Below are 13434 nucleotides of genomic sequence, written 5' to 3' on the forward strand. Positions count from 1 at the left end.
CTATTTATGGCTGATTTGGTGCTAATAAACCGGTCAGATGCTTCCTTACAATCACATTTTGCTGGAGTTGAGCGACACATAAAAGCACTGCCCACGTATGTATGTGGTGTCAAATGAACAAAAGAGGCGTGTATTTTCATTATTATTATTGTTATCGTTATTACAGTATTATTATTTCCGCTAAGTAAGGGAGAGCTAATCTCCTCCCAGTTGGCGGGGAGTTTTCTAGCAACTGTTGCCCGGTGAGGCAGCGCCATAGCCACCGTAGTCGTGGCGACTGTAACCCACCAACAACAAGCTCTCGCTTCATCATTACCACCTCCTCCGCCATCCTCATACTCACCCGCCGCTCCACAAGCAGGTTTGCAAACAACCTTTGATTTTACTCCCATTCGTTAGTTTCCTTCTAATTCAAATGTTTCCTCTTATTTCTTTAAGACGTGAACGCGGTGCATGGGAGTTGTTGGCTTTTTTTCTTCTTTTTTTTTTTTTTTTTTGTCCACTGGAGGCTCGCTCCGCTGGCTGTGTGGCTGGTAGCAGTTTTTGCTAGCGAGCCTGCCTCTTTGTAACGTGTTAGCCTTGCGTGCTAACGCCGCCTCGGCTCCCCTGGTCCGCGGCGTGGAGACCGTATGCCCACCCCCGACCGATGCGATTGTACTTTGAGGCCACGGGTTTTTGGATCGAAATGTTGAAATCAAACTCGCGAGTCAGGTGCTAGCTCCGGGTTAGCGAGCCCCCTCCGCCTCCCTGATGCTAGCTGGTCAGCTGGAGCAGGTGTCTCGCTTCCCCCCCCGCCACTCCCCCAACCCCACTCACAATGACTGTATCGGGAAGATATGTGACCAAAATTTCCCATTAAACTACGACAATCACGTCGGAGCGAAGTGTTGTCTTTTTAAACTGGGGTTCTCCGTGTTCTAATAATAGCAAAGCCCTTACTTTCCCTTTTGTCTAAAGGGCTGGGAAAGCGAGATAGCGTCGCTAGCTCCTCCACCTGCCTGCCCCTCTTTGTGGTTTCCGAAGCTGATAAAGTCGTCGATAACGCAAGGCTAAGTTTTTATTTTGGGGGGAGGAAGGTTACAAAAAAGCAACACCTGTCCGTTTCATGGTCGTGTGGCTTTTAAAGTGAAGGACTACACTCAATTTGGAAACATTCAGTTTGATTTAGGGGATTACAAAATATCGATATCGCCACGTCTCGTATTGTCATAGCATCAATGTCCAATGGACAGATTTGACCATAATTTCATGGGGAAATTGCGATTTGTGTTGTCTGATTCTTCATGATAATTTCGTACATATACCGAATAATGTTGATATGGCTTTGAAGTGGAAGCTATTGATTTGGAATCAATTCATTCCAGTTTGGAGAAGACACTATCAGCATCACCACATATATTGATTGTCAGTACACCAGCATCAAATGCTAATACCGTACTGTTATTTTCTGATGGAAGCAAAATGTATATGTTGACAGTATATCGGATTTTTTTGTTGCCAGGTACTTGCCTGTATCGTGATATTGTCGTCAAAATACCTGATAATGTCAACGTGGAGTCTTAATGGAAGACTCTGGTCAATTTGGAACCATTCTATGAGATTACCGCCATACATTAAACAATGGAGATGACAGGATGCCAGTAAAACTCAAATATTTCCTTCTGTCAAGTTTTAGATTGAGAGATGGAGCAGGTGAGAGGACGGGAAGGGCTAGGGGTGGGGTTGTTGGTTGCGACAGGTGGTACCACCTCGATGTGCTTGAACGCATCTCAAAAAGAACTGCAAAATATGTCGTAGCGACCGCACAAAAGCCAAGGCAATTTGATTAAAGTAGCACGATAGTAAAAAATACAAACCTATTTATTGATCTGTTGTCATTTACAGCCTAAACTGGGTTGTACAACCCCCTTTCCCTTGGCCCAACTTCCCCACTTCTCCCCGTTCAATGACACACACACACACACACAATTTGGGGGACTTCAAGTTATCATCTCATGTTACCTCTTACCTGTCATCTGGCGGGGCAGGAATAGCATCGTGCCACCTGCCGCCCGGATCCTGTTGCATTTCCAATCACTAAAAGAGGGGGATGATTAATTCAATTATGCAGCCATCCATTTTCATGGCTCAGCAGAATGCAGCTTGTATTCTGTTTGCTTTCTGCCTTGACCCAAGCAGACACTCATGTTAGGTTGTCAGTGAAAGTGGAGCTCATAGCCACATCTGATCTTATGACCGCATGAGTCAGGATGTTTTGGTTGTTGTTTCAGATGACTGAACTAAATTCATCATTATTATGTGGACTTACCTGTGGATGAAATTGTGGAGTCGCAGGAGCCAAAATGCACAACGGGGATCAAGGCATCCGCTGACAAAAATATTCAGACTTTCCAACTCTCCATCATACGGCTCATGTGATTTTTAAACTGTACTGAACTTTTTTTTTTAAGCGAAAACGTGTTGATTTCATCTCATTTATGTATCGCTTTCCAGTATCATCACTTTTCAGGAGACCCCAAAAAAGGGCATGTTTGTTCATCCATTAACATTCAGTCGGGCCAGCATCAGTTAATGTGGTGGCCACTGTTTTGTTTTGGGGGTTTTCCAACTGGAATCTCGCAGTGAAACAAGTATTGGGGCCACATTGAAAAACAAAACATATGTGGGGAAAAATACTGTTCATACAGTCTGGTTTAGCCCCAAAAATGTGAAAAAACAGTTTCATATTTGTTTGATTGTAAACATGAAGTAATATTAGAGGGGGAAAAGTAGCTCTTCATTCTCGTAAAACTGACTAGGATCGCTTCTTTTGTTTTTTTCCTTAGTCTACAATATGATGAGAAAAAGCGAGATTATTCTCAGGAGGGGGGGTGCCTTTTATCATAAAACTCTATTAAATTCCAATTTTATTCAGCATTAAAAAAAAAGAATAATACTGGATTCTCATGAATTGCCTTCTCACGCCTTCTTCTGTTTTCCTGCAATGCTGTCATCAGATCCCCGCCTTGCCTCGAGTTAAAGTTGTTCAACTACTTTTAAAAAGTCATGACTCAGTCTAGCCAACTTGCTAAAAAAGTACATCGGCGAGCATTTTCTCAAAGGGGGTGGGGAGGGGGAATCCTCGCGCTTGGCGTGATTGTCACGTTAGCAAGAGGAATTGAATTGGGCGTGCGGGTGCAGGGCACAAAAATGTTGCCCTCCTCTGTCTCTTTTGTTCCTGTGTGTCTTTGTAGGGCTTGCACTTGCTCGGCGGAGCACAGCGTTTAAGTGGGCCACAAGGGAGTGTGCCTGAATAGTGAGGCAGAAGGTGTGCTTAGAGTGTGGGTGCGTGTGTGTGTGTGTGTGTGTGTGTGTGTGTGTGTGTGTGTGTGTGTGCGCGCGCATAGGGGGTTGGGGTGAGGCAAAACGGGAATTTAGTTGTGTGATGCAGGGGTTCTCTTTTTCATTTGGTACGCCATGGAGTCGACTTTCTGGGATTACAAAACAAACAAAAAAATGGCTGAATCTCCGTTTATTCATGTGAAGCATCAGACTTGCAACTAGCAGTGTCAAATTTAATCGGTTATCAAATTAAAAGAATTATTATAGTCATCGATTCATTTTTGGAGCCTTTATTGGTCTTAAAATTATCTAAAAGCTCTGACGGAGTTTTGTCTGTCCGTTCGTCTTTTAAATGGCCACCAGGTGGCCAATGTCCGCTGGATCGAAGCAAGAAATGGGACAGAAACTGTTGAATCCGTTACACTCTATTTTTGAGTTGCAACCATTAATTGACAACTCATCGAATATCAAGTTAAGTGCTAGTTATTTCTGATAATCGATGAATCATTCGGATACATTTTTATTGAAAACCTCTCCGAGTCGTTGGAATTCTGACTTCTCAACTATAAACATCATCCATGATAGCAGATTGATTTGACTGCATTTGTGTTGAATCAAAGTTAAAACATTTTCCTTTTGCTTCGATCAACATGTTTGCCCTTTGGCAATTTCGTCATCACCGTATGTCCTTATAAAGTAGTTGAGGCTACACGACTGAAGAAAATGGCGATTCTTTTTCCTGCTCTTTTTTTTTTTCTGCATCCCGGTGCAGAGATTGACTCGACTTCAATTTCCAACTTGGAGGTCAGTCGTCCAAACTACTAATGCCAGTGAAAGCTCAAAAAGACACCCAGAGAAAAAAGGCCCAGTGTGATGCGGAAGCTAAAGGTTGAAAGAAGAAGCAGACTGTCCCCGGAGAGAGTGGAACCTGTAAGGAAACCCAGCTTAATTAACCAAGAGAGGTTTGCTCATGGAAACTGTGATGAGGAGGAGCTACCCCCCCCCAAACCCCCCAGGAGCCAAATGCTCTGTCATCGTCTTACTACAAAATACTACTCGATTCTGAACCCGCGGTCACAAATGCTCACCGAGCTGTGTTCTTACAAGCTGTTAGCGTAATTTGTGCCCAAACTATCTTGCCGATTCCTCAAGCCCGAGCGTCTTTTTTTCTTAAACGTGTCCGCGCGCAGTTTTGACAAAGCAATGAGGATCCACGTCTATTTGGAGTCGGTTACATATTAACCGGCTTTATGGCCGCTGACCTGGAGACAGGACCATGTGGCGCTGATGCATGAGCTGCTCAGTACATTGCGTACCACGCGGCGCAGAACAGGTGCCATTGATTCCACTATGACGGAGAAGCCTGTTATGGGGTTTGACCAGCAAGGGGGTAACAACGCTACAAGAAAAAAACGTGAAGAAAGGCATCATACTCACCGGAAATGCTGATTAGTATTTTGACGTATTTTGCTGGTCAAGAGTTGGCTAAAAAGTTTTGCTTTGACCATCCGGTGACTGAATGGAAAAATGTTGAGGTCGTGAAGGCCGAATTAGAAATCGAAGTGCTTAGAAGAAACGGTCCGATAGCTAATTTAACGGACTAAATTACAACGTTAGCACGATTGATTCTCATAGCCGATTAGCGGTTTAGAATTACTGTACATGCCAAAACGTTAACGCTGAAATAGGATTGGACAAACAAACTGTCTGTCGACATACGGGACTAGATGCAAAGCAGACAAGAGGTAAGGTATAAAAATGAAGGCAGGAGACTGTTGGGAACATATTCATACAATTTCACACAACAAATATGGAGAAGCAAGTGGCAGGACATTTCCATCATTACACAAGTGAAACTAGGCGAAAAGGAATCAGACTTGTCAAACGATTGCCAAGAGAGCTACTTAAACCTGTTTTGGAAACCCGGTCCAAGTTTTTTTTTTTTGTTTTGTTTTCTGAAAGGTCACGTGTAGAAAATGGTTGCCACCCAATCCCAGACACATGGAGATAAACAATCATTTACACTTTCGTTAACGCCCGTGTGCAGTCTTCAGTGACGCTCACATGCCTGTTTGGGCAATGTGGGATGAAGCGGAGGGGCACAGGAAGGCTGAGATTCAAACCCAGAACCTCTGCATGTGAGACAGACGTGCTAACCCCCCTCGTTGAAACTGCCAACTTTGAGATACATTCATGTTGACACACGAACATATTCTAGCCATTACGCCACACAATGTTTTTTTGTGTGTGTTTTTAGGAGCCATGCAGACCCCAGAAGAAGGTGCTGACTCCGCCTCCACCGTCCCTATTCAGACCACCGTGCCTGTCCAGCCAGCCAGCTCCACCCAGCAGCTGCCCGTCCAGCAACAGGTTAACGCCATCGCCGGCCGCGTACGAACGCCGACGTCCGCTTTCATTAGCGTGGGGATCTTGATTGCCTTTCTCTGCGATTGCATTCCAGACGCAGACAGTTCAACAGGTCCAGCATGTTTACCCAGCACAGGTGCAGTACGTGGAGGAAAATAGTGGCGTCTACACCAACGGCAACATGTGAGTCAGGCCTCCACCCCACGCTCACGCACGCAAAGGGCAGGATTACGTTCCCAACAGCCAGTCGGCTCGCCCCTCGACCCTTCCCGTGCCGCCATCGATGTCACGAGCACATGGCGGTGGCGGCGAGAGGGCGTTTGTGCTCCAATGCATGCAGTCACCTGAACATGACCAGAAGTAGGCCTCCTGTTTATTTAAGTGCTGTGGTTAAAACGGACTCCCCCTGAGGAGCTTGCTAAGGCAGTGCCGGCAAAGAGCTGAGCCGCGAGTGCATGTTCAGACATATACACACACACACACACACACACACACACACACACACACACACACACACACACACACACACACAGTCTCACATCTGGCCATACACACAAATCGTCACTCACAGCTATTGATTGACACGCACGCATGAGCACAGAGCCACTGGTGGCTGAGTATGGCTCGAAACACAAAATCACTTTTAACCCAAAAAAGAAGAAAGAAAAAAAAGTACGGCCGATTGAATCCAAAAAAATTAATTGATTTATTGAAGGTAAGGCCCGACTAATTAATCAGCCGGCCGATTTAATCGATTGATGATAGAAACGTATTGCAACATAAGACAAATATAATTATGTTCAACAAAAAAATAAAATTGGGGTTAAAATGTTCCGATTTTTGCTGATTTTTCACTAAATGTTTTGCCCGTAATTCATATCTTTATTGTTGCAAGCATTAAAGATCCCAAAACAGTTATTTTATTCATTAGATATATTTTTTAAACATCTGATTAATTGATTGTCTGAATTTTTACTCTGCCAAATATTGGAATTGGCCTTAAAAAAATAAAAAAATAAAAACATTCGTCGGGCCCTAATTGTAAGTAATACAATGAAAAAAAATAGTAAAACTAAACAACCGTCCACATTTTTATCCTTTAATATAAATAATCAGTTAATTTGCAAATTAGCATGAGCTCACATGTTACAAGTTTCAATCAGAGGTGGGCTTAAAAGTCCAGAAATCACTCATAACAGCCGTCTTCCTAAACAGAAGAACCTACTCATACTCAGAGCCACAGTTGTACAGCCAGAACAGCGGCGGGAGCTACTTTGACACGCAAGGGAGCTCGTCCCAAGTGTCCACGGTGGTCACCTCCCATGGGATGGCTAATAACGGCAGCGGGGGCAACGGAGGCATGAGCATGGGCCTGCCGGGGGCTCAGGTCATCGGCGGCGCTTCCGGGTCCTACCTCATGGACAACGCCAGCGCCCACCCTTCTACCCAGACTGCACGGGCCTCCCCAGCGACTGTAAGTGGCCCAACGAGTGCCCCCACCCCCCCCATCCCACCCCTACGGCTTCCTCACTTTCAGAACTTTACTTTCACATGTAGAACAATATTCTCCATCATATTTACAGTTACCGGTCCTTGAAAACTCATCCTACCATGAATTGGTACCTGGTTGTCTACAATTAGAACGACTACCGTGATGATTATGCAAACGGTAACCTCAACTAGGTTAAACGCGTGTTAGAAAAATAGAAATGAATGGTTATGCAATTTGTACATGTGTTTTGTTTTTTTTGGTTTTTTCTTGTTCATCTGGAAATTGTGATAGTCGGATCTGTCGCAATGGAATCTGGAAGGGTAGGTTGTCTGCATGGGTTCTATTATTAGCAGGCCATTTGGATCGCTTTCAGCGTAATTTCCTGGCTTACTAAGCAAATGTCAGTGAGTTCGAAAAGTTCATTCATTTCAGGCGTTGGATTCAAAAGTTGAAGCGTATTTTGTATATCGGGATTTCAAGGAGGAAAATTCTCCAATCCAAAATTCTGTATTTTATAAATTTGTGAACGTAATTTTTGTTAGCTGTACTCTAAAAAATAAAATAAAATCATGCAGTATGTTATTCTGACATTTTGCTGTTTCAACTGCGTAACTACTGAAATAATTTGAGTTTTTTTCCCCACCACATTCTGATTTATTGCGTTGCACCTTTTTTAGTTCTGCTCTGCTTGGGTGTACCGGCGCTTGCTCTGGGGTCTTTCCTAGACTGTTCATTTATTCATTTGTTTATTTTAACCTTCCTGTCTTTTACGTTTTGGTTTCCCTCTTCTTACATTTTGTTGTCCTGTGCTTGGTGGTTTTTGTCAGATTGAAATGGCGATTGAGACGCTCCAAAAATCTGAGGGTTTATCCAGTCAGAGAAGCTCGCTGCTCAACAGCCATGTAAGTTGCAACGCTGTGCCTTCTGCTTCAACCTTGACCTGTGCCGAACTCACTCACTCTCTCTCTCCTTCTTTCTTTTGCGCGCATGCGATGCTTTCCCGACGCTCTCAACTCCATATTCTTTGATTTTGGTTCGCCACTTGCCTCTTTTCCTCACTGCCATTTCGGTTGAATTCTTGGTTTTGATATTTACTCTGTTTTTGTTTTTTTTGTAATTTTGTGTTTTTTCCTGTAATGGCTAACGATGCCACGAGATGGCGCCAAAGTCCTGGAAATAGGAAAGTTGTTTTTTGGGGGGGGGGGTTTGCAAGTATTGGTTAAGTTTATACATCTTGACTGAGAGACTAAGATGTCAGATGGATGGTGACTCCAAGTTTAGGGGGTGGGGATTAAATTCCTTGTAACCTAGTGTATATTTTTAAAGATAATGTTTGAAATGACATAACGCGTATGGTATTATAAAAAGAATGGGGGCCGTCACTTTCGTCCAATGCATGCAGTGTATGTCAAACATTTCTAAATATAGAACAGACACTCAGCAAAATATGTTCCTGTATTTTCAAATTAAGATGCCCGAAAGGTTGCAATTAAAGAGACTTGAGATGAGTCGTGCGTGTCCTTCCCCGCAGCTGCAGTGGCTGCTGGACAACTACGAAACTGCAGAGGGGGTGAGTCTACCGCGATCCACCCTCTACAATCACTACCTGCGCCACTGCCAGGAGCAGAAGCTGGATCCCGTCAACGCAGCGTCCTTTGGCAAACTCATCCGCTCCATTTTCATGGGACTCCGCACGAGGCGCCTCGGGACGAGGTCGACTCTCGCCGGCCCGTCGGGTCTTTTGACTTCCGATTCTTGTTGTCGTGTGACATTCTTTGGATGTCTCGCAGAGGGAACTCCAAATATCACTATTATGGTATACGTGTGAAGCCCGACTCGCCGCTCAACAGACTCCAGGAGGACATGCAGTACATGGCCCTCAGACAGCAGCCCGTTCAACAGAAACAGAGGTCAAGGAGGGCCGCGCATGCTGTCTGTGCGCACTTGTTGCTTCCAGATTTCTAAAAACTGACGTGTCCCCACAATTTCAGGTTCAAACCGGTGCAGAAGTTTGACACCAGCCCCACAGAGAACTACTCAAGTGGGGGCCACAACCACCCGGGGGCAGCAGAGCAGACCGTCATCGCGCAGAGTCAGCATCACCAGCAGTTCTTAGGTCAGCCGCCGTATCGAACACATCTACCAAATTCCCGAAACCATTTGAAACTCTCCTCTCCATGGCCGCTCCATGGAGCAAGCCATTTAACTGTCACTATGGCAACAGATGCATCACGGGCACTCCCCGACTTTGTGGAGCTGGACCTGGGGCAGTGCAATCCGGAGAACATCAGCACCGAGGACGTCAAGGCTCTACAATCACTTTACAGGGAGCACTGCGAGGTAACTATGGATTTCATTTAGATACCGACGAAGGACGACAAGCTTTTTTTTTTTTTTTAAAGGATGGCTTAAGCAAGGACGGAAATAGGTTTTCATCCGTCCCTTTAATCGTCCCCAACCGGGTTAAGTATGTGGCAAAATAACAAGGTCAGAGTGTAGCCAAACACTCTTTTTTTTTCCAAAACAGGCTATTTCATCTCATCAGTATTTTTATAGCAACACTGCCGCCTAGTGTACAGTCGGAGAACATAACAAATGCAGACACCCATTTCACGAACGATCAATCTAGCCGGACTGGGACGGAAGCCCTGTAAAAGGACGAGGATAATTATTATATAAATAAAGACGGGGGGACGATGACAGAAGTGTACCCAAGTCGCGGACGGAGGACAGACTGGCAAAAATAGGGTCAAGTGCCCATCGCTGCTAATTGTTTTCCACCACTCATCGCTCCTGCCTAATTTTGTTCTCAGGCCATCCTGGACGTAGTCATCAACCTGCAGTTTAGCCTCATTGAGAAGCTTTGGCAAACTTTCTGGCGTTATACTCCACCCGACTCTGTAGAGGGCGCCACTATCACGGAAAACAGGTGAGGACACGCGGACGGTCTAATTCGAAGCATCTCTCTCAGTGTCGCTGAAAATTTACAGCGTTGATGTCTGATGCGCAGCAGCATAAGTGAGATTGAAGCCCGACTCCCGCAGTCTCAACTGCTGGCGCTGTGCAGACACGAAGCTGTGCTCAAGTGGATGAGCACCTGCGACCATCTGATGTACCAGGCCCTTGTGGAGATCCTCATCCCTGATGTCCTGAGACCCATTCCCAGTGAGCCGCAAGTCACCCGACTGAACCCTGACATGATAAATCTACAGCAATGTCGTCATGATTCTTTGGTTTCCATCCGACTTTGACAGGTGCCTTGACTCAAGCCATTCGCAATTTTGCCAAAAGCCTGGAAAGTTGGCTCAATAATGCCATGAATGCGATTCCGCAGAGGATGATCCAGACCAAGGTGTTGATATTTTTCCACTCCCATTCTGTAGGTGGCGCCAATGCCCATGACAAATGAAAATGTTTTGTTGTTTTTTTTTTTGAATGGGGAGGGGCAGACGGGGGTTGGTGCATGTATAATATAACCAACTCTGTTTGTTTGCTCTCTCTCTCTCTCACTTTTTTTTTTCCTCCCGCCAATCAGGTTGCCGCAGTTAGTGCCTTTGCGCAAACACTACGCAGATACACGTCTCTGAACCACCTGGCTCAAGCGGCACGTGCCGTGTTGCAGAACACGTCGCAGATCAACCAGATGCTGAGCGACCTCAACCGCGTCGACTTTGCCAACGTACAGGTCGGTGTCACGCAGGGCTATAATACATTTGGGATTGTTTTTCCATGATGGTCAGTTTTTATTTTGACTTTTTGTTGTTGTATTTTTAATTCGATTTGTTGTGAGAACAGGTTTGGTCTTTTTTTTTCAGAAGTGCTTTGTTTAAGTTTTTATTAGTTTTAGTATTAATTTTAGTTTTTTTCATATATGGAATACATATGTTGTTGAGTACAAGATTTTTTAAAAATTTCACTAAGTATTATTTAATAACGTAAAATTCAAATGTTTGACCTCCCTTCTTCTGGATGTACGTACAGCAATACCGAAATAAATGCATTTAAAATTAACCCCGATTGCGTATGATGTATTTTCAGTTAGTTTTTTGGGTTTTATTTTATTTCATCAACAAAATTTTTTTTTTGTATTTTAGCGCGAGTTATTTCATTTTATGTACTATAACAACCGCGGTGTCGCGTCACGCAGAGTCAGTTTTTCATTTGTTAAACAAGCCTCCGGGGAATTCCCCCCCCCCCCTCCCCTGCGGGGTGTCGTGTGAACAGGAGCAAGCGTCGTGGGTGTGCCAGTGCGAGGAGAACATGGTTCAGCACTTGGAGCAGGACTTCAAGGCTACCCTACAGCAGCAAAGCTCTCTGGAGCAGTGGGCGGCCTGGCTGGACAACGTGGTCACTCAAGTGCTGAAGCCCTACGAGCAGCGGCCCAGCTTCCCTAAGGCGGCCCGGCAGTTCCTACTCAAGTGGTCCTTTTACAGGTGGCCAAACAAAGACAAACGCAGCCCAATCGGCCCGAGAAAAGACTTGTTCATATTTTTTTGGGGTTCCCTCCGTGTCACAGTTCGATGGTCATCAGGGACCTGACCCTGCGAAGTGCTGCGAGCTTCGGTTCTTTTCACCTGATCCGCCTGCTTTACGACGAGTACATGTTCTACTTGGTGGAGCATCGGGTGGCTCAAGCTACGGGAGAGACTCCTATTGGCGTCATGGGCGAGGTGTGTCATTACTGCTTGGATTTACATTCTATTGTTCAGGTGGGGGGAGAAAATGTGTGTGGGGGGGGGGTTTGGGGGGGTGTGGGTTGTTTTTTTATTTTTGCTCAAATGGCCCAATCTATTTATCATGCATCCTAGAAGCTGACTGATTAAAAAAAAAAAACAACACAGAATCTGATTTTTTTTTTTTTTAGATGGAAATCCAAATCGGAATAAAAATCCGTTTGTTTCATGTGTTTGGTGAACGCAAAAAGTTATATTGGATATGTGTCACTCAAGCACAGACAAGAAGGCTAAAACTGATTTTATCTTCCATTTTCAGTTTGACAGCCTGAACAGCCTGTCGCTTACAAACATCGATAAAGGTATGTTGTTCCTGCATCCGATGCTGCTTTTTTTAACGTCTTGAGTTCTCGCTATTGACTTGAGGTTTGAGTAAATCACAACATTATGCGCATGTCTTCATTTTCAAATGTAGACACAAATTACAGTGTAGGGGGGAGTTGTTAATCAAGATATTCAAGTCGAGTCCCTAAATTTCAAGCAAGTCAAGTCATACGGTCTCGCTCTGTCGCAACATCACATAATTTGGCATCTTTGCACTCAGTCTCGGTGCTTGTTGGTTGTTTGGTTTGAAAACATTCATTTTGTCCCCCCGCCCCAGATGAAACCAGCGGCATGGACAGCGATTTAGACGAGGAGCCCGAGGAATCCGGGGAACCTCTGGCTAAACGTGAGAAGTCGGAGCACGAAGTGATCCAAGTGATCCAGGTGGGCGCCCTGGAGGACGGATCCCACCCGGTGGTGGGCGTGGTCCAGCCCAACATCCTGCACTCGTTGCCGCAGCCCCCGCGGGACCACAGCGAGCACATCCTGACCCCCTCGGCCGGCACCCCCACCATCCGCCACTGCAGCGCCACGGGCAACACCTACGCCTCCGTTTGACGGTGACGTCTCAGCCCCGTCTCGTTTCGTCGACACATCCGTCAACCGCCACGTTTACGTCTTTTGTCTGTCTGTATCTACCCCACCCCCACCCCGGGTCAGATACCGAAGCGATGCGGTTTTCCCCGCGTCTGTTCTGAATGCTGCGTCCTCCCTTGAATCTTTGCCGAATTTTGCCAGAGAAAGAGGACCACGTGAATCGCAGGGTCTAACGAAAATCGACTTTCTACTACTGATGTCTATGAGCTGAAATGCGGCCCCGCTGTATAGAGTTGCTTCTAATTAGTACAACCCAAAAAAAAACAAAAAAACAATGGTGCTATCATTATGTCCTGTTAAACTAGAATACGTTATCTTGGTGTTTCCTGATGTTTATTGAGCCAGCACATATGCCGTAGTCTACTCCATAAATCAGCTTTCGGGTGGAACTTCAGGATGAACTCAAAAAAAAGCACCAAAATCTGTACAGATGAATTGAATGTAATCGTCACGAAACCTTTTGAATGCAAGTCCAACTGTTTTCAGTATTTTCTGCACAGTTTTTGGTTGTCCAACAAAGAGCCGAGTGCAGGAATTCATAACAGATGTTGGACTTGTAATCCATGCCTTTCTGTGACTCTTCCGGTATCTCGGTTGGAA

The 13434-nt window shown here is 45.2% G+C and overlaps 1 protein-coding gene across 3 annotated transcripts; it reads left to right on the forward strand.

The window, feature by feature from the left end:
* The first annotated feature begins 258 nt into the window (after window positions 1-258).
* rfx3 (regulatory factor X, 3 (influences HLA class II expression)) lies at window positions 259-13148 on the forward strand. Of its 3 annotated transcripts, XM_086135632.1 has the most exons (17): window positions 259-361; window positions 5579-5691; window positions 5783-5871; window positions 6904-7162; window positions 8008-8082; window positions 8712-8893; window positions 8971-9090; window positions 9172-9296; window positions 9405-9520; window positions 9994-10109; window positions 10191-10345; window positions 10435-10532; window positions 10716-10865; window positions 11405-11613; window positions 11697-11850; window positions 12173-12215; window positions 12515-13148. In XM_086135632.1, the coding sequence occupies exons 2-17, from the start codon at window positions 5584-5586 to the stop codon at window positions 12793-12795; spliced, it is 2280 nt and encodes a 759-aa protein (XP_085991758.1). In that variant the 5' UTR covers window positions 259-361; window positions 5579-5583; the 3' UTR covers window positions 12796-13148. The 3 variants fall into 3 exon arrangements, with proteins under 3 accessions (XP_085991758.1, XP_085991759.1, XP_085991760.1); XM_086135633.1 differs by lacking the exon at window positions 8008-8082; XM_086135634.1 differs by lacking the exon at window positions 259-361 and adding an exon at window positions 4668-5459 and having other exon boundaries at window positions 5783-7162.
* The last annotated feature ends 286 nt before the right edge of the window (window positions 13149-13434 follow it).

The sequence above is a fragment of the Hippocampus guttulatus genome, chromosome 17 (assembly GCF_054856545.1).
Source record: "Hippocampus guttulatus isolate MCC_2025c chromosome 17, RoL_Hgut_1.0, whole genome shotgun sequence".
Lineage (NCBI taxonomy): Eukaryota > Metazoa > Chordata > Actinopteri > Syngnathiformes > Syngnathidae > Hippocampus > Hippocampus guttulatus.